The sequence below is a fragment of the Carcharodon carcharias genome, chromosome 4 (assembly GCF_017639515.1).
Source record: "Carcharodon carcharias isolate sCarCar2 chromosome 4, sCarCar2.pri, whole genome shotgun sequence".
Taxonomy (NCBI): domain Eukaryota; kingdom Metazoa; phylum Chordata; class Chondrichthyes; order Lamniformes; family Lamnidae; genus Carcharodon; species Carcharodon carcharias.
Window position 1 is genome coordinate 155,488,057 of NC_054470.1, and position 24,870 is coordinate 155,512,926.

General features: G+C 41.4%; 1 protein-coding gene across 9 annotated transcripts in view; it reads left to right on the forward strand.

Moving 5' to 3' along the window:
* The window catches only part of fcho2 (FCH and mu domain containing endocytic adaptor 2), a 267,367-nt gene that overhangs the window by 160,439 nt on the left and 82,058 nt on the right, over positions 1-24,870 (forward strand). For all 9 annotated transcript variants that reach the window (XM_041185860.1, XM_041185866.1, XM_041185867.1 and 6 more), the window contains exons 14-17: positions 3,914-3,925; positions 4,224-4,248; positions 14,275-14,317; positions 20,313-20,407. In XM_041185860.1, coding sequence (XP_041041794.1) covers positions 3,914-3,925; positions 4,224-4,248; positions 14,275-14,317; positions 20,313-20,407 — 175 coding nt within the window. The remainder of the gene's footprint in view (positions 1-3,913; positions 3,926-4,223; positions 4,249-14,274; positions 14,318-20,312; positions 20,408-24,870) is intronic.

Consider the following 24,870-nt stretch of genomic DNA (forward strand, 5'->3'; position numbering starts at 1 on the left):
AAAGGTCCTTGGATTCTTTCAGATTGGAGGCAGAACACATCTTTCTAGTTCTTAGTAAAACTAACATTAAGCTGTGTTTATGCACCTTTTATTAATTAGCTCAGGAGCATTTTGTTCTGTTGAGTGGGGAATTAGGGGTGAAGAGTGAAAAAAGAAACTACAAAAAATGAACAGAAATATTAATGTTAATAAAAACAAAAAACTGCGGATGCTGGAAATCCAAAACAAAAACAGAATTACTTGGAAAAACTCAACAGGTCTGGCAGCATCGGCAGAGAAGAAAAGAGTTGACGTTTCGAGTCCTCATGACCCTTCAACAGAACTGGAGTGAATATTAGGAGAGAGGTGAAATATAAGCTGGTTTAAAGTGGGGGGGTGTGCGGAGAGAATTTGAGGGGAGTGGTGTGGTTGTAGGGACAAGCAAGTAGTGATAGGAACAGATAATCAAAATAGACAAAAGAACAAAGAGGTGTTGAAGGTGGTGATATTACCTAAACGAATGTGCTAATTAAGAATGGATGGTAGGGCACTCAAGGTACAGCTCTAGTGGGGGTGGGGTGGAAAGGCCAGCAGGGCATAAAAGATTAAAAAATATTGGAAATAGGTGGGAAAAGAAAAATCTATATAAATTATTGGAAAAAACAAAAGGAAGAGGGAAGAAACGGAAGGGGGGGTGGGGACGGTGGAGGGAGTTCAAGATCTAAAGTTGTTGAATTCAATATTCAGTCTAGAAGGCTGTAAAGTGCCTAGTCGGAAGATGAGGTGCTGTTCCTCCAGTTTGCATTGGGTTTCACTGGAACAATGCAGCAAGCCAAGGACAGACATGTGGGCAAGAGAGCAGGGTGGAGTGCTAAAATGGCAAGCGACAGGAAAGTTCGGGTCTTTCTTGCGGACAGACTGCAGGTGTTCTACAAAGCAGTCGCCCAGTCTACGTTTGGTCTCTCCAATGTAGAGGAGACCGCATTGGGAGCAACGAATGCAGTAGACTAAGTTGGGGGAAATGCAAGTGAAATGCTGCTTCATTTGAAAGGAGTGTTTCGGCCCTTGGACGGTGAAGAGAGAGGAAGTGAAGGGGCAGGTGTTGCATCTTTTGTGTGGGCATGGGGAGGTACCATAGGTAGGGGTTGAGGAGTAGGGGGTGATGGAGGAGCGGACTAGGGTGTCCCATAGGGAACGATCCCTGCGGAATGCCGCCAGGAGGGGTGAAGGGAAGATGTGTTTGGTGTTGGCATCATGCTGGAGTTGGCGGAAATGGCAGAGGATGATCCTTTAAATGGGGAGGCTGGTGCGGTGATAAGTGAGGACAAGGGGGACCCTATCATGTTTCTGGGAGGGAGGAGAAGGCGTGAGGGCGGATGCGCGGGAGATAGGCTGGACACGGTTGAGGGCCCTGTCAATGACCGTGGGTGGAAAACCTCAGTTAAGGAAGAAGGAGGACATGTCAGTGGAACTGTTTTTGAAGGTAGCATCATCAAAATGGATGCGACAGAGGCAAAGGAACTGAGAGAATGGGATGGAGTCCTTACAGGAAGCGGTGTGTGAGGAGCTGTAGTCGAGGTAGCTGTGGGAGTCGGTAGGCTTGTGATGGATATTGGCGGACAGACTATCACCAGAAATTGAGACAGAGAGGTCAAGGAAGGGAAGGGAAGTGTCAGAGATGGACCATGTGAAAATGATGGAGGGGTGGAGATTGGAAGCAAAATTAATCAATTTTTCCAAGTCCCGACGAGATCATGAAGCAGCACTGAAGTAATCATCAATGTACCGGAGAAGGAGTTGTGGGAGGGGGCCGGATTAGGACTGGAACAAGGAATGTTCCACATACCCCATAAAGAGACAGGCATAGCTGAGGCCCATGCGGTTACCCATAGCCACACCTCGGGCCGTCCGAGGTTGGGCGACTAACAGGTTGGAAGCTGTGGGAGGAAGATCTCCAGAGGCGATGAAGTCAGTGACAGTTCTGGAAACAATGGCTTGATGTTGAGTGGTGGGGTCATGGTCCTGGGAGAGGTAGGAGGAAGTGTCTGCGAGTTGACGTCAGGACTTGGAAAAATTTATTAATTTTGCTTCCAATCTCCACCCCTCCATCATTTTCATATGGTCCATCTCTGACACTTCCCTTCCCTTCCTTGACCTCTCTGTTTCAATTTCTGATGATAGACTTGTCCACCAATATCCATTACAAGCCTACCGACTCCCACAGCTACCTCGACTACAGCTCCTCACACCCCGCTTCCTGTAAGGACTCCATCCCATTCTGTCAGTTCCTTCGCCTCCGTCGCATCTGTTCCGATGATGCTACCTTCCAAAACAGTTCCTCTGACATGTCCTCCTTCTTCCTTAACCGAGGTTTTCCACCCACGGTCGTTGACAGGGCCCTCAACTGTGTCCGGCCCATCTCCCGCGCATCCACCCTCACGCCTTCTCCTCCCTCCAAGAAACATGATAAGGTCCCCCTTGTCCTCACTCATCACCCCACCAGCCTCCACATTCAAAAGATCATCCTCCGCCATTTCCGCCAACTCCAGCATGATGCCACCACCAAACACATCTTCCCTTCACCCCTCCTGGCGGCATTCCGCAGGGATCATTCCCTACGGGACACCCTAGTCCACTCCTCCATCACCCCCTACTCCTCAACCCTTACCTATGGTACCTCCCCATGCCCACACAACAGATGCCTGCCCCTTCACTTCCTCTCTCCTCACCGTCCTAGGGCCCAAACACTCCTTTCAAGTGAAGCAGCATTTCACTTGCATTTCCCCCAACTTAGTCTACTGCATTCGTCACTCCCAATGCGGTCTTCTCTACATTGGAGAGACCAAACGTAAACTGGGCGACCGCTTTGCAGACCCCTGCGGTCTGTCCGCAAGACCCAAACTTCCCTGTCGCTTGCCATTTTAGCACTCCACCCTGGTCTCTTGCCCACATGTATGTCCTTGGCTTGCTGCATTGTTCCAGTGAAGCCCAACGCAAACTGGAGGAACAGCACCTCATCTTCCGACTAGGCACTTTACAGTCTTCCGGACTGAATATTGAATTCAACAACTTTAGATCTTGAACTCCCTCCTCCATCCCCACCCCCTTTCCATTTCTTCCCCCTTCCTTTTGTTTTTTCCAATAATTTATATTGATTTTTCCTTTCCCACCTATTGCCATTATTTTTAAATCTTTTATGCCTGCTGGTCTTTCCACCCCACCCCCACTAGAGCTGTACCTTGAGTGCCCTGCCATCCATTCTTAATTAGCACATTCGTTTAGATAATATCACCACCTTCAACACCTCTGTTTTTTTGTCTGTGACATCTTTTAATTATCTGCTCCTATCACTACTTGCTTGTCCCTACAACCACACCCCCCCACTTCTCTCCTCTCTCTCTCTCCCTCTCTATCTCTCTCCCCCCCCCAGCACCACCACCTTAAACCAGCTTATATTTCACCCCTCTCCTAATATTCACTCCAGTTCTGTTGAAGGGTCATGAGGACTCGAAACGTCAATATTAATGTTAATACTGGAAACAGTAGAATGATATTTTTATAACAGATGGTAAGATTAATTTGAGAAGCTTAATACTGAGCTGTATGTATTTGATCTGTATAAGCCTCAAGGCCAATGGAAATATTCACAAGACCAAGAAGGTTTTTTTTGGGAAGACCATCTTTCACCCTTTTAGATTCATTATTTGTCCTTGTCTTATCCACTGACCTTAGCTCACCTTAGTTACTGGCTTCAGTATTCTTAATTGAAGGTTAAAAGTGTAGTTGTGTACTGACTGAGTGAACATGAATTTAACCCTAAAATTATTTTTTGTTTTAGAAATCTATCTTTAGACGTAAATATATTACTATGTCATTCCACAGATGAGTATTTGACTTGTTACTTTTACTTTCCTCTTTTGCATGCTGACTTCAGAGGCATAGTCCGGTAAGTATTTTTTTCATCTTTGAAAGGTCTCTTAATGAGTATTTGTTTATTTGTGTATGTGTATACATACAAATGTTTGTATGTATTGTTTGTGTTTTTTTGTTATTTATTTGTGTCGGTGTATGCTAATAGGAAATTCATGTTTGAAGTTTGCTATTACAGTTTACTTTTAACTATTGCTGAATTAACATTTTAGTTTGTGTTGTCTTGCTAATTCTGTTTTATACATATTTAGTTGAATAGAATTTGAATTGCAGTATTGATGGATTTATGAATTAATTTTGATTTGCCATTCCAGAATGCAATGAAAAGAAATTCATCTAGTAAGTATTGGTTGATAGGTTTTTGCTTTATATTTTACTCTTAGCCACTAGGTTGTAACTTAATTTTGTATCGTCAAGCTATTTTGGTTCCTGAGTGCCATGTTTGGGAAACTGAAGACGTAAATGCTAACAAACATTTAACCCATCATTTGGTTGTGCATTTTGCTTTCTATTAAAAACTGTACTGCTTATTTTTAATGGAAGTGATATACAATCCTGTAATTAGCAAATTAATATATTGTTTTGCTGCAGTCATCTATTATTTGATTGTTGCAGGCTTACTTTGAGACCGATTTTTGTTCAAGTTTCTTTTATGAATGAATGTTGCATAGAATTTAGCAGACAGAAAGTTGGCAGATTTCCAAATAGAATCATAGAAAAGTTACAGCACAGAAGGAGGCCATTTGGCCCATCTTGTCCATGCCAGCCCGAGGACACCTAGGTGACCTTTCTAATCCCACCTTCCTGCATCCGGCCCATAGCCCTGCAGCTTACAGCACTTTAGGTGCAGATCCAGGTACTTTTTAAAGAGTTTAGAGTTTCTGCCTCTACCACCAACTTGGGCAGCAAATTCCAGACACCCACTACCCTCTGCGTAAAAAAGTTCTTCCTCATGTCCCCCCTACACCTTCTGCCACTTATCTTGAATCTATTCCCCCTGGTTCTAGAATTCTCCACCAAGGGAAACAATTTTATCCTGTCCACTCTATCTCTTCCCCTCATAATTTTGTACACCTCAATCAAGTCACCTCTCAGCCTTCTTTGTTCTAAGGAAAACAACCCCAACCTATCCAATCTCTCCTCGTAGCTACACTTTTCTAACCCTGGCAACATTCTTGTAAACCTCCTCTGCACTCTCTCCAGAGCTATTACGTCCTTCCTGTAATGTGGCGACCAGAACTGCACACAATACTCCAGTTGTGGCCTCACCAGTGTTTTATACAATTCCAACATTATATCCTTACTTTTATATTCTATACCTCTGCCAATGAAGGAGAGCATTCCAGATGCCTTCTTTACAACCTTGTCTACTTGAACTGCTGCCTTCAGGCACCTGTGTACTTGTACACCAAGATCTCTCACTTCATCTACCCCTCCTAGAATATTCCCATTTATTGTGTAATCCCTGTAACTGTTTGACCTCCCTAAATGTATGACCTCACACTTTTATATGTTAATATCCATCTGCCACTTTATTGCCCACTCCACCAACCCATCTATATCATTTTGGAGATTTTGGCTATCCTCTACACTATTCACTACTCGGCCAATCTTTGTGTCATCTGCAAATTTCCCAATCATGGCCCCCATGTTCACGTCCAAATCATTAATATATAACACAAACAGCAAGGGTCCCAACACCGAGCCCTGTGGAACACCACTTGAGACAACTTTCCATTCGCAAGGGCATCCATCGACCATTACCCTTTGTTTCCTGTTACAAAGCCAACCTTTTATCCAGTTTGCCACATTACCCTGAATCCCATAGGCTTTTACTTTCCTGACCAATCTGCCATGTGGGACCTTGTCAAATGCCTTGCTAAAATCCATGTACACAACATGCACTGCAATATCTTCATCAACCCTTCTTGTCACTTCCTCAAAGAATTCAATCAAATTTGTGAGGCAAGACCTTCCTTTAACAAATCCATGCTGACCATCCCTGACTAGTCCATGCCTTTCCACATGACAGTTAATCCTATCTCTCAGGATTGATTCTACTAATTTGCTCACCACCGATGTAAGACTAACTGGCCTATAATTATTTGGCATTTCTTTTGATCCCTTTTTAAACAATGGAACTGCGTTTGCATTTCTCCAGTCCTCCGGTACCTCGCCTGTATCTAGTGAAGATTGGAAAATCATCCTCAGAGCATCTGCTGTCTCCTCCCTGACTTCCTTCAGTGGCCTTGGAAACAATCCATCTGGCCCTGGTGACTTATCAACTTTCAAGGATTTCAACCCTTCGAGTACTTCCTCTCTCTTTATGACTATCCCATCCAATATCTCGCAGTGTTCCTCCTGGACTACTATATCTACATCCTGTCTTTCCTTTGTAAACACGGATACAAAATATTCATTCAAAACCCTTCCCACAGCCTCTGCACCTACACACAAGTTTCCATCTTCATCTCTGATAGGTCCCACTTTTTCCTTAACTAACCTTTTAGCATTAATGTATTGGTAAAACATCTTTGGGCACAAGGCTTTTTTTAATCATTAATGGAATGTGGGCTTTACTGGCTACGGCCAGCATTTATTGCCCATCCCTAATTGCCTTAACTGGGTGGCTTGTTACGCCACTTCAGAGGGCAGTTTAGATCCACATCGCTGTGGATCTGGAGTCACATTTAGGTCAAATCAGGTGATGACACAAAGGTCAGTAGGAAAGCATGTTGTGAGGAGGAAGCAAGAAACTTTCAAAAGGTTATAAGTAGGTTATGTGGGTGGGCAAAAATTTGGCAGATGGAGTATAATGTGGGAAAATGTGAGGTTGTTCACTTTGGCAGAAAGAATAGAAAAGCAGAACATATTTAAATAGTGAAAGACAGCAAAATGCTGTGGTACAGAGGGATTTCGGCATCCTTGTACATGAATCACAAAATTAGCATGAAAGCACAGTTAGTACTTACAGGCATGAGAAATTTCAGCCATTTGGTGGAATTCTGACTCCGGGATCATGGAATTCCACCCTTTTAGTTTTTTTCCGACCTCCACCTCTGCAGAAGTGTATTTGAAACATATTGCGCTTTAAACATTTTAAAAAGAACAAATGCAACTTGAACTTCTGAATGCAACAACAAAAAGGGAACAGACTTGCTATTGATTCGGGCAGAGGAGGATGTGTGTGTACAGTGTGCCTGCCCCAGCTGCCTGTGCAATCAATCTGCCTGATTGATAGATCTTGCGTGCACATGGGAGGAGGAGGTGAGGCCTTGGTTGGTCCAGGCCTTTCTTTGGTCCCGTGACTCATCAATCACAATCTAACCCATCAAGTCATCAACCCAGCTGACATCAATGGGACATTTGATTGATTAGTTGTCTAATCAGCCAGGTCAGCTCATTTTGAAGTGGGAGCGGTTGGAGTGGAGCAGCTGGTTTGGCTGTAAAAGGACTGAGCCTGGGGGACAGGACAGATGCGGCCTGGCCCTAATACTGATTACACATTAGCCAATGATCAGGAAACAACCCATCCACAAAGGGAATGGGATTCAGTAGAACGGGGATCAGCAGATCCCCAAGACTGGGAACGGGGAAGTCTGTGAATTTAAAAGCAACTTTGCACAGAGGAGCCGCTGGCATAAAATTAGAGAAGACTTTGCAAGCTGGCAGTCAGAAATAAAAATAGAGAATGCTGGAAATACACAACAGCCTCTATAAAGGAAAGATATTAGTATTTGGGAAGATCAGAAAACTGGGAGATAAAGCAGTTTGGTAGGGTTAGATAAATAGTACTAAATAATTCCTTTCCCCACAAACTAGAAAACGCTTGATTATTTTGTAGCATTCAATTTTGATGAATGGTTATATCTGAAATGTGAATCTCTCTCTTTAGCTTGCTCACAGATCTGCAGTGTGTTCCTAATATTTTCTAGTTTCTGAAATGTAATGGTAGTACACATGCCAGCTGTAGCTGCTGTAAACTGTGCCTACTTGTTGTTACTCTGGCTTCTTGCTACAATTGTCAGAATAAATTGAAGGCAGACTGAAGCCTATTAGAACCAATATATTTTTATACTGTGTATCTATATGAAAGACTTAGATGAAGGGACTGATTGTAACACCCACATTTGCTGAAGATACAAAGCTAAGTAGGATAATAAGCTGTGAGGCTGATGTAAATAGCTTGCATAAAGATCTAGACTGGTTAAACGATGGGCATCAAGGTGACAGATGGAGTATAATGTGGGGAAGTCTGAAATTATCCACTTTGGTAGGAAGAATGGAAAAGCAGAATATTACTTATATGGAGAGAGTCTGCTAGGAAGGCCAAAGTTACAGCTGTGCATTCAGCTGCTAAAGAAAAAATGAAACCAGTCAGTTAGCAGTGTTTATAAAACTTTGACACAGATTTATGAATAAGTTTTCAAGGTCATGTCCAGGAGTTAGTGTTTACTTCCCCCTGTATTACATGTACTATTAAACACTGAAATGTTAAAATGCTGAGGTCACTTTGGTGCAAATGCATCGGTCCATAGTCATGACGGTAATAGAAGGTAAACAAAGGGAAAACTAATGTTTCTACCCAATTGGAGTCTTATAATCCCACCCATTTGAAATGGCATGGAAGCATTTGCATTTCACTATAGGTTATTAAAAAGTGTTTGTAATGATGTGATGCCTTGTTACAAATTTTCAAAGTCTTGCTACAACTGAACAGGGCATAGGTAAGACTGCACCTAGATTATTGTGTACTGTTTTGGTGATCTTACTTAAGGAGGGATATATTTGCATTGGAAGCAGTTCAGAAAAGATTCACAAGGCTGATTTCTGGGATGAAGAGGTAGTCTTATGATGAGAAGTTGAGCAGTTTTGGCCTTTACTCATTAGAGTTTAGAAGAATGAGAGGTGATCTTAGAAGAAGAATAGGAAGCTAGATAAAGGTGGAAGAGTAGCACTGTTAATCAAAGAGGGCATTGGTGCAATAGTTGGAGATGACCTTGGTTCGGGAGATCAGGATGTAGAATCCTACATGGAGATGAGGAATAGTAGGGGGGAAAAGTCATTAGCGGGAACGGTCTACTGGCCCCCTAACAGTAGCCACAGTATAGGACAAAGTACTCAAGAGAAAATATTGTGTGCTTGTGATAAAGGGACGGCAGTAATCGTGGGTGATTTTAATCTACACATAAACTGGAAAAATCAGATTGGCAGTAGTAACCTGGATAAGGAGTTCAGAATGCTTTCGAGATAGTTTCTTAGAGCAGCATGTTCTGGAACCAATCAGAGAGCAGGTTATATTAGATTTGGTATTGTGTAACGTGACAGGATTAATTAATGACCTCAGAGTAAAGGCACCCCAAGGTAGCAGCGACCACAATATGATTGAATTTTGCATCCTGTTTGAAAGGGAGAAGAGTGGGTCTAAGACTAGTATCTTAAACTTAAATAAGGGCAACTATGTGGGGATGAAAGCTGAGGTAGCTGAAGTGAACTGGGAAACTAGGCTCGAGGATAGATCAATAGAAAAGCAGTGGCAGACATTTAAGGGGATATTTCAGAGTATTCAGAATAAGTACATTCCTACTGTAAAGAAAAATTCTAAGGAGAAGACCCACCATCCATGGTTAACTAGAGATGTTAAGGAAAGCATCAAACTTAAGGAAAAAGCATACAACTCTACAAAGATGAATGGCAGGACAGATGATTGAACAGAATATAAAGAATGGCAGAGAATGACTATAAGAAGATCAGGAGAAAGAAATTAGAGTATGAGAGGAAGCTAGCTAGAAATGTAAAAATGGATAGCAAGAGTTTCTACAGGTACTTAAAAAGGAAAAGAGTAAGTAAAGTGAGTGTTGGTCCTCTAGAGAGTGACAGTGGGGAGTTAACAGTAGATAGTAAGGAAATGGCAGAAGAAATGAACAAATATTTTGCTTCTGTGTTCACTATAGAGGATACAAGAAACATTCCAGTAATAGCTACAAATCAGGAGGCGAACGAGAGAAAGGAACTTGGGGAAATTGAAATCACTAGGGAAACAGTACTGAGCAAATTGATGGAGCTGCAGGCTGGCAAGCCTCTAGGTCCCGATGGATTACATCCTAGGGTCTTAAAAGAGGTGGCTAATGAGGCATTCAATGCGCCAGTGTTAACTTTCCAAAGTTCGCTAGATTCTGGAAAGATTCCATCAGATTGGAAAGTAGCAAATATAACCCCTGTGTTCAAGAAGGAAGGGAGGCAGAAAACAGGAAATATAGGCCAGTTAACTTGACATCTGTTGTGGGGAAGTTATTAAAATCGATTATTAAGGAGGTTATAACTGGGCATTTAGAAGAGCTCAAGGCAATTGGGAAGAGTCAGCATGGTTTTGTGAAAGGAAAATCATGCCTAACCAATTTATTGGAGCTTTTTGAAGGTGTAACATACGTAATGAACAAAGGGGAGCCTGTAGACTTACGGCACTTAGATTTCCAGAAGGCAGTTGATAAGATGCCATATCAAAGGTTATTATGGAAAATAAAAGCGCATAATGTAGTAGGTAACATAGTAATGTGGTTAGAAGATTGGCTGGCTGGTAGAAAGCAGAGAGTATGCATAAATGGGTCTTTTTTTGATTGGCAGGTTGTGACGAGTGGCGTCCCGCAGGGGTCTGTGCTGGGGCATCAACTTTTTACGATTTACATCAATTACTTAGATGAGGGGAGTGAAAACATGGTAGATAAATTTGCAGATGACACAAAAATAGGAAAGCATGTTGTGAAGAGGACATGAGGTTGCAGATGGATATAGATAGGTTGAGTGAGTGGGCAAAGATTTGGCAAATGGAGTTTAGTATGGGAAAATGTGAAGTTGTTCACTTTGGCAGGAAGAACAAAAAAACAATATTACTTAAATGGAGAACGGTTGCATAATTCTGAGGTGCAGAGGGATCTAGGTGTTCCAGTACATGAGTCACAATAAGTTAGTATGCAGGTACAGCAAGTAATTAAGAAGGCTAATGGAATGTTATCCTTTATTACGAGAGGGATGGAACATAAAAGTAAGGATGTTATGCTTCAGTTTTGCAGGGCATTAGTGAGACCGCACCTTGAATACTGTGTGCAGTTTTGGTCTCCTTATTTAAGGAAGGGTTAGGAATGCATTGGAGACGGTTCAAAGGAGGTTTATTGTATTGATACCTGGAATGAGTGGGTTGTCTTATGAGAATGTTTGGACAGACTGGGCTTGTTTCCACTGGAGATTAGAAAAGTGAGGGATGATTTGAGTGAAGTATACAAGATCCTGAATGGCCTTGACAAGGTGGACGTAGAAAGGATGTTTCCTGTTGTGGGTGAGTCCAGAACTAGGGGGCACTGTTTTAAAATTAGGGGCTGCCCTTTTAGGACAGTGACGAGGAGAAATTTTTTTTCTCTGAGGGTTGGAGTTCTTCGGAATTCTCTGCCTCAGAAGGTGGTGGAGGTGGGATCATTGAATATTTTTTAGTCAGAGATAGGTAGATTCTTGTTAGGCAAGGGAATCAAAGGTTATCGGGGTTAGATGGGAATGTGGAAATCAAAACACAAGATCAGCTATGGTCTTATTGAATGGCGGAGCAGGCTCGAGGGGCTGAATGGCCTACTTTTGTTCCTATTTCTTATGTTCTTATGAAACTTGAGGGGGCTTGACAAGAAAGCTGCTGAGAGGATGTTCCCCCTCATGGGGGAATCTAGAACTTGGGGGCATAGTTTAAAAATAAGGGAACCCCCATTTAAGATAGAGGTGAGGGGTAATTTCTTCTCGCAGAAGGTGGTTAATCTTTAGGATTCTCTTCCACAGAAAACAGTGGAGGCTGGGTATTGAATATATTCAAGGCTATTAAAATAAAAAACTGTGGATGCTGGAAATCCAAACCAAAACAGAATTACCTGGAAAAACTCAGCAGGTCTGGCAGCATCGGCAGAGAAGAAAAGAGTTGACATTTCGAGTCCTCATGACCCTTCAACAGAACTGAGCGAATCTAAGGAGAGGGGTGAAATATAAGCTGGTTTAAGGTGGGGGGTGGTGTGGTTGCAGGGACAAGCAAGCAGTGATAGGAGCAGATAATCAAAAGATGTCACAGACAAAAGAACACAGAGGCGTTGAAGGTAGTGATATTATCTAAACGAATGTGCTAATTAAGAATGGATGGTAGGGCACTCAAGGTACAGCTCTAGTGGGGGTGGAGTGGAAAGGCTAGCAGGGCATAAAAGATTTAAAAATAATGGAAATAGGTGGGAAAAGAAAAATCTAAATAAATTATTGGAAAAAACAAAAGGAAGGGGGAAGAAACAGAAAGGGGGTGGGGATGGAGGAGGGAGTTCAAGATCTAAAGTTGTTGAATTCAATATTCAGTCCGGAAGGCTGTAAAGCGCCTAGTCAGAAGATGAGGTGCTGTTCCTCCAGTTTGCGTTGGGCTTCACTGGAACAATGCAGCAAGCCAAGGACAGTGGGCAAGAGAGTGGGGTGGAGTGTTAAAATGGCAAGCGACAGGGAGGTTTGGGTCATTCTTGCGGACAGACCGCAGGTGTTCTGCAAAGCGGTCACCCAGTTTACATTTGGTCTCTCTAATGTAGAGGAGACTGCATTGGGAGCAACAAATGCAGTAGACTAAATTGGGGGAAATGCAAGTGAAATGCTGCTTCACTTGAAAGGAGTGTTTGGGCCCTTGGACGGTGAGGAGAGAGGAAGTGAAGGAGCAGGTGTTGCATCTTTTGCGTGGGCATGGGGAGGTGCCATAGGTAGGGGTTGAGGAGTAGGAGTGGACCAGGGTGTCCTGGAGGGAACGATCCCTAAGGAGTGCCGCCGGGGTGGGGGGTGGGGTGAAGGGAAGATGTGTTTGCTGGTGGCATCATGCTGGAGTTGGCGGAAATGGCGGAGGATGATCCTTTGAATGCGGAGGCTGGTAGGGTGATAAGTGAGGACAAGGAGGACCCTATCATGTATCTGGGAGGGAGGAGAAGGCGTGAGGGCGGATGCCCTCCTTTCTGTTTCTTCCCCCTTCCTTTTGTTTTTTCCAATAATTTATATAGATTTTTCTTTTCCCACCTATTTCCATTATTTTTAAATCTTTTATGCCCTGCTAGCCTTTCCACCCCACCCCCACTAGAGCTGTACCTTGAGTGCCCTACCATCCATTCTTAATTAGCACATTCGTTTAGATAATATCACCACCTTCAACGCCTGTGCTCTTTTGTTCTTTTGTCTGTGACATCTTTAGATTATCTGCTCCTTTCACTGCTTGCTTGTCCCTACAACCACACACACACAACCCCACCCCCCCCCCCCACCCCCCCATCTTAAAGCAGCTTATATTCACCCCTCTCCTTAGATTCACTCAGTTCTGTTGAAAGAATATTCAAGGCTGAGTTAGATGGATTTTTGATCCACAAGGGAGTCAAGGGTAATGCAGTGCGGGCAGGAAAGCAGAGTTAATGTCACAATTGGATCAGCTGTGATCCTATTGAATGACGGAGCAGGTTTGAGGAGCCTACTACTGCTCGTCTTTCTTACAATTATAAAAAGGAACAGAAGTTTATGCTGGTTAGGCAGGATGAAGAGGGGTGTGAGGAGGCTCACATGCAGCGTACACACTGACATAGATTCTTGAACCCAGTGGCCTGTTTCTGTGCTGTACATTCTATGAATTGAATAGTAAAGTTGATAGGAAGAAATGAATTGACAATTGCTAGTTAAATATTAACACAATTCACAACATTTTGTTGTTGGTACCTGCTGCAGGATTGTACATACATATACCATCTCTAAGGATTTTTTTCACATGCTATGTCTTTTCATATTTTTGAAAAGGTGAACCTGTTATGATCTTTCTGAAGATTAACAGCTATCCATAATATAAATTAATACAACATTGGTAGCTGTGTTAACATTGTTAAAGAACATTGTTAAAATTATACCTACAGGGAAGATGAGAATTTATTTTATGCAGGGAGCTGTTAAGGTCTGGAATGCACTGTCAGAAAGGAAGCTGATACAACAATAACTTTCGAAATGTAATTGGATTTATACTTGAAAAGAAAAATTTATGGCGAGGGAGCAGGGAAGCGGGATCAATTGTTAGGTCTTAGGCTGAATAGCCTTCTTCCGTGCTGCAAATACAGAATGAATGATTTTGAGAAATGTTTGCACTCCTGAATAATTTTTTCTATAGTTACTGTCTCATGAATGAAAAGGAATAAAAGTTTTAGGAAAGATTGACAAGTTAACTTGAAATGATTTTTAAAAATTAATCATCATCCTTTTGCTGTAAAACCTTTAGAAACCAATTATATTCAAATACTTGGAGTAACTTTCAATATCTTTTCCCCTTTGTCTCCCTTCTACAAGGTGAAGAGCTGGTTCGATCAAGATCCTGTGTTCCATCACCCGAGTAAGTCACTGAAGCCTTAAATAGAAGGTTTGCTAACTTTTTATACACTTGGAGAGGAACACAAAGTGGGGTCGACTAAAGAGCAGTCATGTGTTAGAAATTAATATCAACCATGTTCCCTCAATGGCATTTGTAGCCAATATTGCAGAGCCATTTCCTGTTGTGGTCATAAATTGCAGCCTATTCGCTGCTTAAGACTTGACAAAATATGAATTCTTTCCCCACTTTTTATTTGCCACAACAGTATAATAAAATAAATAGTAACTGCAAATGTTTAACCTATATTTAGTAAATTATTATTCTTTTAGCTGTGGTAGTGATTTTGAATATGTTATAATATCATTAATCATTAAATTCAGTAATTCTGATATTCATCACTTGCATCAGCCAAATATTATATGTTACCTCATTTTCTTGTTTTCCTTTCCAACTTAAAGGTGTGATATTGATTATGAAAAATGTTTTTTTTAATAAGTGACAACTTTTAAAACCTTTAGTATGTTGTGAAGAAATTCTACATGGTATCTTCAGAGCAGAGGTGGGCATTCCTGGAAGAAAAGTGGCATTGAATTAACCACTCATCCTAAGCAAAATATTGTGGGAAATCTGGGGAAAAAAAGCCAAAGTGCTGGAACTACTCAGCAGGCCTGGTAGCATCTATGGAGAGAGAAACAGAGTTAACATTTCAGGTCGATGGCCTTATGAAATATTAATCCTGTTTCTCTTTCCACAGAAGCTGCCAGATATGCTGAGTATTTCCAGCATTTTCTGTTTTTATAACCTGTCCACAATACTTGCAAGTTTTTTGATCAGAGTTCATTTACAGCAGCTTGCATTCATGTAGTATCTTTAACATAAGAACCTATCCTAAGATGCTATATAAATGAGTATGAGGAAACCAGACACCAACTAAGAAGGGAGAGTTTTAAGAGAAAGCTCTGCCAGTGCTAGTGTGACAAAGGGGAGGGCACAAGAGGCCAGATTCAGGAGTGGATCGTTTACCCGGCAAAAAAGGGTTGACCTGAGCTTTAAGAGATGAGATGGAGCAAGTCCATGGAGGGTTATTTAGATGAGGATTTCAAAATTGATGAGCTGGGAGATTGTAAGCAAGTGCACTTTAGTGAATACTAGGGTGCTGGGTGACCAGACTTATTACAGGAAAGTTTATTAGCAGTACTTCAAATCATATAACAATAAGTGCAGCAATAGGTCTGGGCAGTGCTTACGTTTAACATTCAGGGCCACAGATGCAGGCTCACTGTGAGGTATGCAGAGCAAACTGAGCAGAGTATGGCAGGATGAATTGGAATTTCTGAAGAAATTATTTTGAAGAAATCTTCAAAATGAATTTGAACATTTGTAGTCTCTAGGGATTGTCAGTCTTAAGTCTGGAAATCATCTTCATTTCCATACACCTATTAACGTATCCATAAGAAATAAAGAACTTGAAATTATATAGCGCCTTTCATTATATCAGAACATCCTAAATTCTTTCACAGCTTTATAATCACTGTTGTAGGCCGATGGGACAGCCAGTTTTCACACAGCAAATTTCCACAGACAGCAGTGAGATAAATAACCAGATAATCTATTTTAACGCTTTTGGTTGAGGGATGTATTCAGCTGGTACATAGTGGCTTGAGTTACTTGGTTCCCGGAAAAAAATACTTTTTGTATCCTGCAGCAGGTTTTTCTGTAAAAAAAAATCTCTGCAGAATAAAGTTCAAAGCTAGTTCCTGACGATATCCTGCTTCCAGTGCTAAAGACCGTGCATCAGAGGCGGCTGTTTCCCTTAGCCAAGCTGTTCCAAGACAGCTATGATGCAGGGATCTATCTGACAATGTTAAAGGTTACCTAGATGTATCCTACCTGCAGAAAGCATGATAAATCTAACCTGGATTATCTCCCTGGATTATCTTGTTTCTCCTGCCATTCAGTAATACTTGCTCACCAATGGTTAGGTTGAGATTGCCCAAAACCAACAGAGTCACGACCTCATAATCCTTGATGCAGACACTGATGTAAGAACAGACTGCCCAAGGAGAGACGATAAAACTGTAAAAAGAGCTCCCAGTGACAGTGTTGAATGTGGTCAAAGGGAGAAGCCTCCACTGGCTGAAGCCATCTTTGTTGCAAAGAAAATAGAGGCCAATCACAACAGCCCCAGAAAATAGCAACAGGAGCAGGCCTTTCACCATTCAGTTGGCTAATGACAGATCTGTACTTCAACTCCATTTTACCTGCCTTCATTCCATACCTCTTACCTAACAAAAATGTATCAATCAGTCTTAAAAGTGCCAATTCACCCGGAATTCACAGCCATTTGGGGAACAGAGTTCCAGATCACCTTTACTGTTTGTGTGAAAACATGCCGCCTGATTTTACTTCTGAATGACTTGGGTTAATTTTAAAATTGTGCTTCTTTGTTTTGGATGGCCCCAAAAGAAGAAATAATTTCTCAGTACCCTTGTTGAATCTCTTTATCAATGTAAAAATCTCTTAAATCACCTTCAACCTTCTAAACTTAAGGAATACAATCTGTCCTCAATTTAACCCTTTAAGCCCTGGTATCATTGCCATGATTAATATATCTTTCCTGAGTTCCGATGCCTAATACCGAACACAGTTTTCCAGGTCGGGTCTGATCATGGCATTAGGCAACTGAAGAATCTCCTCCTCACTTTTATATTATGACCCCCCCCCTCTTAAAAACCAATATTCTGTTAGTCTTTTTGATTCCTTTTTGTACCTATGCACTAGCTGCTTGTGATACTTGTACATGGATATGTAAATCCCTTTGCTCCTCCCTAGCTTCTAGTCCCTCTTCTTCTTTTCTCTGCCTGAAAGCAAGTCCCACCCACAGCACTGTGATCTCCATCACAGGACAAGGGACAGGTCCCAAATCCGCCCCAGCTGGAATGGGTTCAAACCCCTGCTGTTGTCACCAATCTGATCCACACTAGCCTTCTAGCCAACTGAGCGACCCGGCACCCCCCAAGGATAGAGAATTCCAAAGATTCACAACCTTTTGAGTGAAATAATTTCTCCTTATCTCAGTCCTAAATGATTGGCCCCTTATTCTGAGACTGTGCTCCGGTGTTTTAGACTCCCCAGCTGGCAAAAACAATCTTTCAGCATCTACCTTATCAAGCCCTCTCAGAATTTTGTAGGTTTCAAAGAGATCGCCTCCCTGTCTTCCAAACTCCAGAAAATACAAGCTCAATTTACTCAGCCTCTCGTCATAGGACAATTCCTTTATCCCAGGAACCAGTTTAGTGAAACTTCACTGTACCACCTCCAATGAGAGTATATCCTTTCTTAAATGTGGAGGCCAAAACTGCATGCAGTGTTCCATATGTGGTCTCACTAAAATCTTGTATAACTGTAGCAAGGCTACATTCTTGTATTCCAATCCCCTTGCGATGAAGGCCAACATGCCATTTCCCTTCCTAATTGTTTGTTGCATCTGCTTGCTAACTTTCTGCATTTCTTGTACAAGCACACCCAAGTGCCTTTGAACATCAACACTTACAAGTTTCACACTTTTAAAAAAAAATTCTGCTTTTCTATTCTTATGACCAAAGTACATACCTTCACACCTCACTACATTATACTCCATCCGACATCTTGTTGCCCATTCACTTAGCCTGTCTATATCTCTTTGCAGCCTCTCTGTGTCCTCCCCACAGCTTACCTTCCCATCTAGCTTGGCATTATCAGTGAGCTTTGATACATGACTCTGTCTCTTCATCCAAGACCTCCAGTGACACCAATATCACTGACTACTCCACCATCGACTTTCTGGAGATCGCCATTGACCAGAAGTTACACCAGACGTATCAACAAGAGTAGGGCAGAGGCTGGATACTCTGTGACAAGTGACTCACCTCCTGGTCTCTTATAATCTCTCTAGCATTTATATGACTCAAATCAGGTGTGTGATTAAATACTGACCACTTGTCTGGCTGGGTGCAGCAGCAACAGTGCCCTAGGTTTAACACCACCCCAAAGTAGAGTAGTTCGCTTGATTGATGTACCTCCAGTGGAGTTGGTGTGCACCCCTTCCGCCACCAGTGCTGTATGTGTAGTCCAGAGGATACTAAGCAGCTGCTCACCAAGGTTACTTTGATGGCTACTTGCTCACTTGTGACCTCCCCCACAAAGGAGAGAAACACCATCACCAACAAGATCCCTACCCAAGTTGCACATTATCCTGCCTTGGATGTACATCACACTTTCTTCATTCATCAGTGGTTGAAATCCTGGACTCTTCTACCTAATACCATTTTGGGGGTCCCACCACCAGCACCTTTTCAAAGCACCCAGGGATGGATAGTAAATTCAGCTTTGCCTACACCCCAAGGCCAGAAGTAAAAACATTATAGTTCATAATTACAGTTCAGTGGCTCTTTCTGGCCTCATCATTTTTTTTAATATGTGCACTGGATCTGTTTGAATCTGGATATTGTTTAATTATTAGCAGTCATAAAAAGGTAGAGAAGGTTTCTGAGATGCATTCTTTTTAGGCAATGCATCTCTGAACCCACAAAAGGGAGGTGCCAAAATTCTGGTGTAGTTTTTTTTTTGAACTTGCATGTTGATGTAACCCAAAAGGTTTCTATAATCTTTATAGTTTCCATTAGACTCAGCGATTACAGTCCTGTCTGGTCTGAAGGTTGTTTGCTCAATCCAGAATTTGAACTCACAATCTAAGCTAACATTTCAAGGGTTTTGAGAGAGCGTTGCTGGAGATGACATTTTGAGACATTAAACCAAGGCTCCATTGACCAATTCCAATCGTTCATGGAATATTAAAGATCCCATGGCACTCTTCAAGATAGAGCGTGGATATTTATTATTCTCCAAGTTAACGTTTCATCACTGGAATGGATGAAATTTCTGGGCAACATTTCAACATCGAAATAAATCAACTGATTAATCATTTTGATTTTTAATATTTTATGTGTGCATATTGGCTCCTATATTTGCCCACTTAAGTGACTACGCTTCAAAGTAATTCATTGCATATGATGTAAATTCAGACACTTGACAGTTATGATAAGGTTTCATATAAATAGAATTGCACAGCTAAACAATGCTTGCATATTTATGGTTGACAAAGCATTTGGCTGAAAAAGTATGGTCCACGCGTGCCAAGTTTTTAGACTAAATAAAAAATGAATGACCTTTTCCGTGGGCTGGATTTTACAGGGCAATGCAGTACCCAACCCCCGGCTGTAAGGTCAAGAGGTGTGGGTGGATGGGTGGGTGGGGAGCCGGCCCATGACCCCGACGGCTGCCCTGCAGCAATTTAACACCTGGAGTGGTGGCGGCTGCTGGGATTTCGGCCAGTCCCACCATGCCAAGAAGCTCAGGTAAGATAGGGCTTGGGGAACTCATTAAGGGGCATGGAGGGGGCTGGGTTCAGGAGGCTAGGGGGGAATGGTTTTTGGAGGGGGTGCCTTTGATGGGTCTGGAGAGCCCACAAAGGAGGGTCCCCACCGTGCCTGCCAGCAGCCAAAACAACTAAATATGCCAGGCTTCCTGCATGGCATGGACTTCCTCCTGCCATGGGTAAGATACCAGCAACAGCAGGATGAGGCTCTTAACCGGTCACCAATTAAGGGCCTCCATAAGCCCAGTGGCTTGCAGACCGCCCAACATCTCCAGAGTGCTCCATAAAACTTCAGGCAGATCAGGTGGAGGGTGGGATGCGGTGGGGGGTTAGCCAATGGAAAGGCCACCGTTGGATTTTACGTAACCTCTGTCTTCGGGCTGACTGACAGGGGAGTGTAAAATCAGCAAAATGTTTCCTTCTGGTCCCGTTTTCGTAAAATGTTACCATTCATACAAGTATCCATGAAAAGATTAGGGATGGAAGTTTTTATGTAGCCATTAAAACAGAAATATCAGAATTAATTAACTCCAGAAAGCAATGACTAATTGATAGAATAGTGCAATAAATTATAACTTTCTATTTTACCAACCCATATAGTGCCAAAAGGGTCAATAATGACCTGTTTTCACTGGATCCATTGTTTGGACCTCCACTTGATTCCTCGTCTTCATCCACATCAACAACTTCATCAGGTGAGTATTCACTGTCTAATGTTACTCAATGGTGTAAATATTTTTAATTGACTAATACCGTATACATCGTTAACAGCTGAGTATGAATTTTGTGTATGTTACATAATTTCCATACTACTATATTGCTACTATCAGAATGTCATGTTAATATAATAATGTGATAAAAGCATTAAACATTTGCTAAATTTTTCCATTTCATCACATAAGTAAGATACCATTGACAAATGGTAATATTCTGTTGATGCTAAACTCAGTTTTCTGAGAGATTTTTTTCTCTTTGATACTGTAGTTTTATTTTAACTGCAAAAGTGAAAGATTTTGGCTGCTGTTAATTTAATAAAATGCAGAAGAGGTGTGCAATTGTTCACTCTTCTCATTATTTTTACTGAGGTCAAATAGTAAATTTATTTATGTACTCCAGTCACATTTAGAAACTCAATTTTAAAGTATTCTATATTTAAGTTAAGAAACTCAAAATATATGTAGTTAAAAGATAATTCTACCAATTGTGGATGAAATAAATACCATCTATCAATTATTTTTAGAGTTAAAATGATGAAGACCATGACCACAGTGCATTAGGATCCAATCCTTTTATAATTGAGGCCAGTTGTTTAAACTGAATAGAGACAGAGGGGAAAAGCTTCTTTCCTAAAGGTTGAAAGTTGCAATGAGAAGCGGATTGATGTAGCATATATCCCCAGTTTGAGATTATCTGAAACTGGTTGGAAAACTTCGCAATGGGTTGCGCCAATAAAAAGTAGTTTAAATATCAAAATATTTTTGTACAAATTGGTTTGAGTTATTTTGGATAGGCAGAAGGGCTCCTGCATCACAACTGAGCTTTTTAACCTTAATATCAGATTATCCCGTTTTAAAAATGTTATGGTTGCACTGTATGCGTTGCACTGCAATGTTAAATGGAGATGTTTTTTCTTTAGTTCTTCATATGGTGTATTCCTGATTTCAGCCAAAAATGTATTGTGCTTCATTTGGGCAAGAGAGATTAGAGAAAGGCACTGCCTGAGAAAAAGCTGGGAGAATTAAAGAGAAAGGCCAACATGCCAGCCCTGTATATCCAAAGAAATAATTCCATGGAAGTTGTATTCCACCTGCTTGGCAGTGGAGCAATGTGTTGTGCTGGACAACTTGAAGAACAGTGGGAAAAGTAACCATATTAAAATAAGGCATGAACTAAATAAAATTTAAGATTGGTATCTGATCATTGATAGAATAGAAAATCCTTGGATCAAAGAAGGATCCTGATTTAGTAAATTCCCTGGTTAAATGCTTTACTGAAGATGCTAAATACATTTCATTGTAGACTCATAAGTTGTGTAAGTCAGACACGTTCTGTGATTGAACAGATGGACTATTTGCTCTAAACCTCATGCTTCAACTGGCTTGTCTTCATTCTTAGATCTATTTTAATTTGTTGAATTTGAACTTGGTTCTGGCAAACTGAGGAAGTAGTTTTGAGATTGAGCACTAGACTATCAACCAGTATCCAAATCTCTGCATGTGCTTCTTAAGGGTGAAGCATTGTAGTTGTCAGTTGTTTGCATTTAGGATGAGCATCAATGATCCCGGTCTGTTGTTATACTAGCCGTAAAGCTCAGGACTTTACAGTTTTTGCACTTAAAGCTTGCGCTTTAGGTCTCCTATGATCAAAAGAGGCAAGTTGCTATGCTTTGGGAGTCAGGCAAAGGTACTTTCTGAGTGCATTAATATTATCCAAGTGCAAGGCTAGTTCAGCATTTTGATACCAATGACTTGAAGGCTGTCTGCCAACAGTGTGTGAAATTTGAACCAAGACTTAAGAACAATAGGTTCTACTTGAACATGCCAAGAGGCTTGAACATAGGGCTAGATCTTGTGTTAGCATCGAAATAATGGTGTTTGCCGCTGACCTTGATGAAAGCTGCCCACGTAGATCTAGCGATTTCTGTAATGTGAACTTCCCCTTTCCCAACATCAGTTTAAACCTGGTACCAAGTCAAGTGGATCTCTTGGTGGGCGGCAGCAGTGATGTCAGCAAGCAGGTAAAACAGCCAATCACACATAGCAAGCCACGAACTTAACAGCACTTAATTTAACTAAAAGTGAAAAATATTTTCAGGTAGTGAAATTAATTATTATGATTGGATTAAGAGATAAGCTAAAATTAAGATAAACTTATAAGAAAATTATTTTAAAAATAAATGGATTTCTTTATCATAATGGAGAAATTTTACGTTCCACAAATATAAAATTAGCTTTTCAGGGCTAGTGAAAAGTTTAGCAGTAGTTATGCAATTAATACACTGTTAAAAGCTCAGTTACACCTCATTTAACAAAGTGTAATCTTTTCAAGGGTTTCTGCAGTGAGACTAACATCATAAGTGTGCAATTTCACATTGATTAATATATCTCCAATTGATTGTAGTCTGGCAGTGCCTCGAGTGCACTCTTTTGAGAAGCATGGAATAATTGACAGCAACTTCTGGATTCCTGCGTTATTCTGCCTATGTGCGGACTCCAAAAGTTGCTGTCAGTTTGAGCAGAGTTATGACAGTGAAAGCTGACCGTTTTGCCATCGTGACCACTGCAAAATTTGGACTAGTGAAAATACTGGAGTAATATGGGAGTTGATTATATAGGAGCTGAAACAGATGCCCAGACTATTACAGATGTAGGCTTTTGCCATGATGCTTGCCTGGTTCCAGAGATGGAAAACTCGGATTTGAAGAAATTGTAGCTCTGAAGAGGATTGGATAACTAACAAGAGACAGAGAGTTGGGATGTGTCATTTTCAGTTTGGCAAGCTCCAGGCTTGAGGGGTGACATAGGGATCAGTGCTGAGCTTCAATTATTTACAATCTATATTAACAACTTGGATGAAGGAACCGAGTGTATTACAGTCAAATCTGCTGACGATACAAAGATAAATGGGAAAGCAATTTGTGATGAAGGCACAAAGAGTCTGCAAAGGGATACAGGTAGTTTAAGTGAGGGAATAAAAATTTGCCAGATGGCGTATAATGTGGAAAAATGTGAGTGTCATGCTGAGAAAAATTTGTTTCTCTTCCATATTCTCTTGTTTAAATTCTGTTTTTAAAAATGGACAAAGACTAATCCATCAACCTCCTGGAACATGACACTCCTTGCATTGTATGAACATTCCAGCCAAGCCAACACAAGGAATTAGTACATGAGATGTCTACACCAGCTAACTCTGGACAAAGGCAGAACTATTGTGATCCCTCATCTCTAATGTTACGCTAATGGTTTCATGGTTATCTGCTCAAAATACAGTGGGTTTTAACCAGGGTCCTTAAAGTACATGTTAGGTGAATGGCTCGACCCGAAAGCACCTGGCCACATGACCAAGACTTGAGTTGTTGGAATTGCTTTAATTGCACAGCTTTGGACTGTGCCTTCTGTCGCTGTTTAACCTCAGAAGAGAAGAAACAGGACTCCAGGCTAGCAGCCTGCCTCTGACCTCCATCTCTCTCAAAGTCTGATCTCGAGAAAGAATGCTGTTTTTCGCCTACAAAGTGAACTAATTTCCAGAATACAAGAATACTTAGCTGCATCTTCAACTGCCTCAACCAAGTTCCTAGGACAAAGACCAGGAATTCTGCCAAACCAAGCCACCTAAAAGAACCTTCATTGAACATTGACTTACTGGATCTACTCATGTGAATTGATGCCAATACCTTTTGATTTTTTTTAAGTAACTCACAATTTGTGACTTCTTTCCCTTTCTTTCTCTGCGTTTGTATGCTCGTGGGTGTGAATGTGTGTTATGATCCATTCCTCGGGTTTTGAATGTGTTAATAAATCCTCGTTTTGTTTCATCTTAAAGAATTTGGTGTGTGATTATTTTTAACATTGGACCTCATAAACAGGGGTTTGGGAAACAGACCATGACCCATTTAAATAAGGGAAAGGATACTAATGGAAACAAATTAAATTAGAAATTAAAACTACGGCTGTCACAGGCAGAAGAGAGGAACAGTAATAATACTTCAATTCAATTTAGATTTAAGATAAGAGGCAAGAGGTTTACAGGGGATGTGAGGAAGAATTTTTTCACCCTGAGGGTGGTGGGGATCTGGAACTCACTGCCTGAAAGGATGGTAGAGGCAGAAACCCTCATAACATTTAAGAAGTACTTGGATGTGCACTTGCGATGCCATGGCATACAAGGCTATAGGCCTATTGCTGGAAAATGGGATTAGAATAGTTAGGTATTTGTTTGACCAGTGCAGACTCGATGGGCGGAAGGGCCTTTTTCTGTGCTGTAGATCTCTATGACACCCCTTCCTCGTGTCCGTTATCCACTTTGGTGGGAAGAATAGAAATGGAGTATACTATTTAAATGGAGAAAGGCTGTAGATTACTATGATACAGAGGGATCTAGATATCCTTGTACATGAATCGCAAAAAGTTAGCTCGAGGATACAGCAAGTAATTAAGGC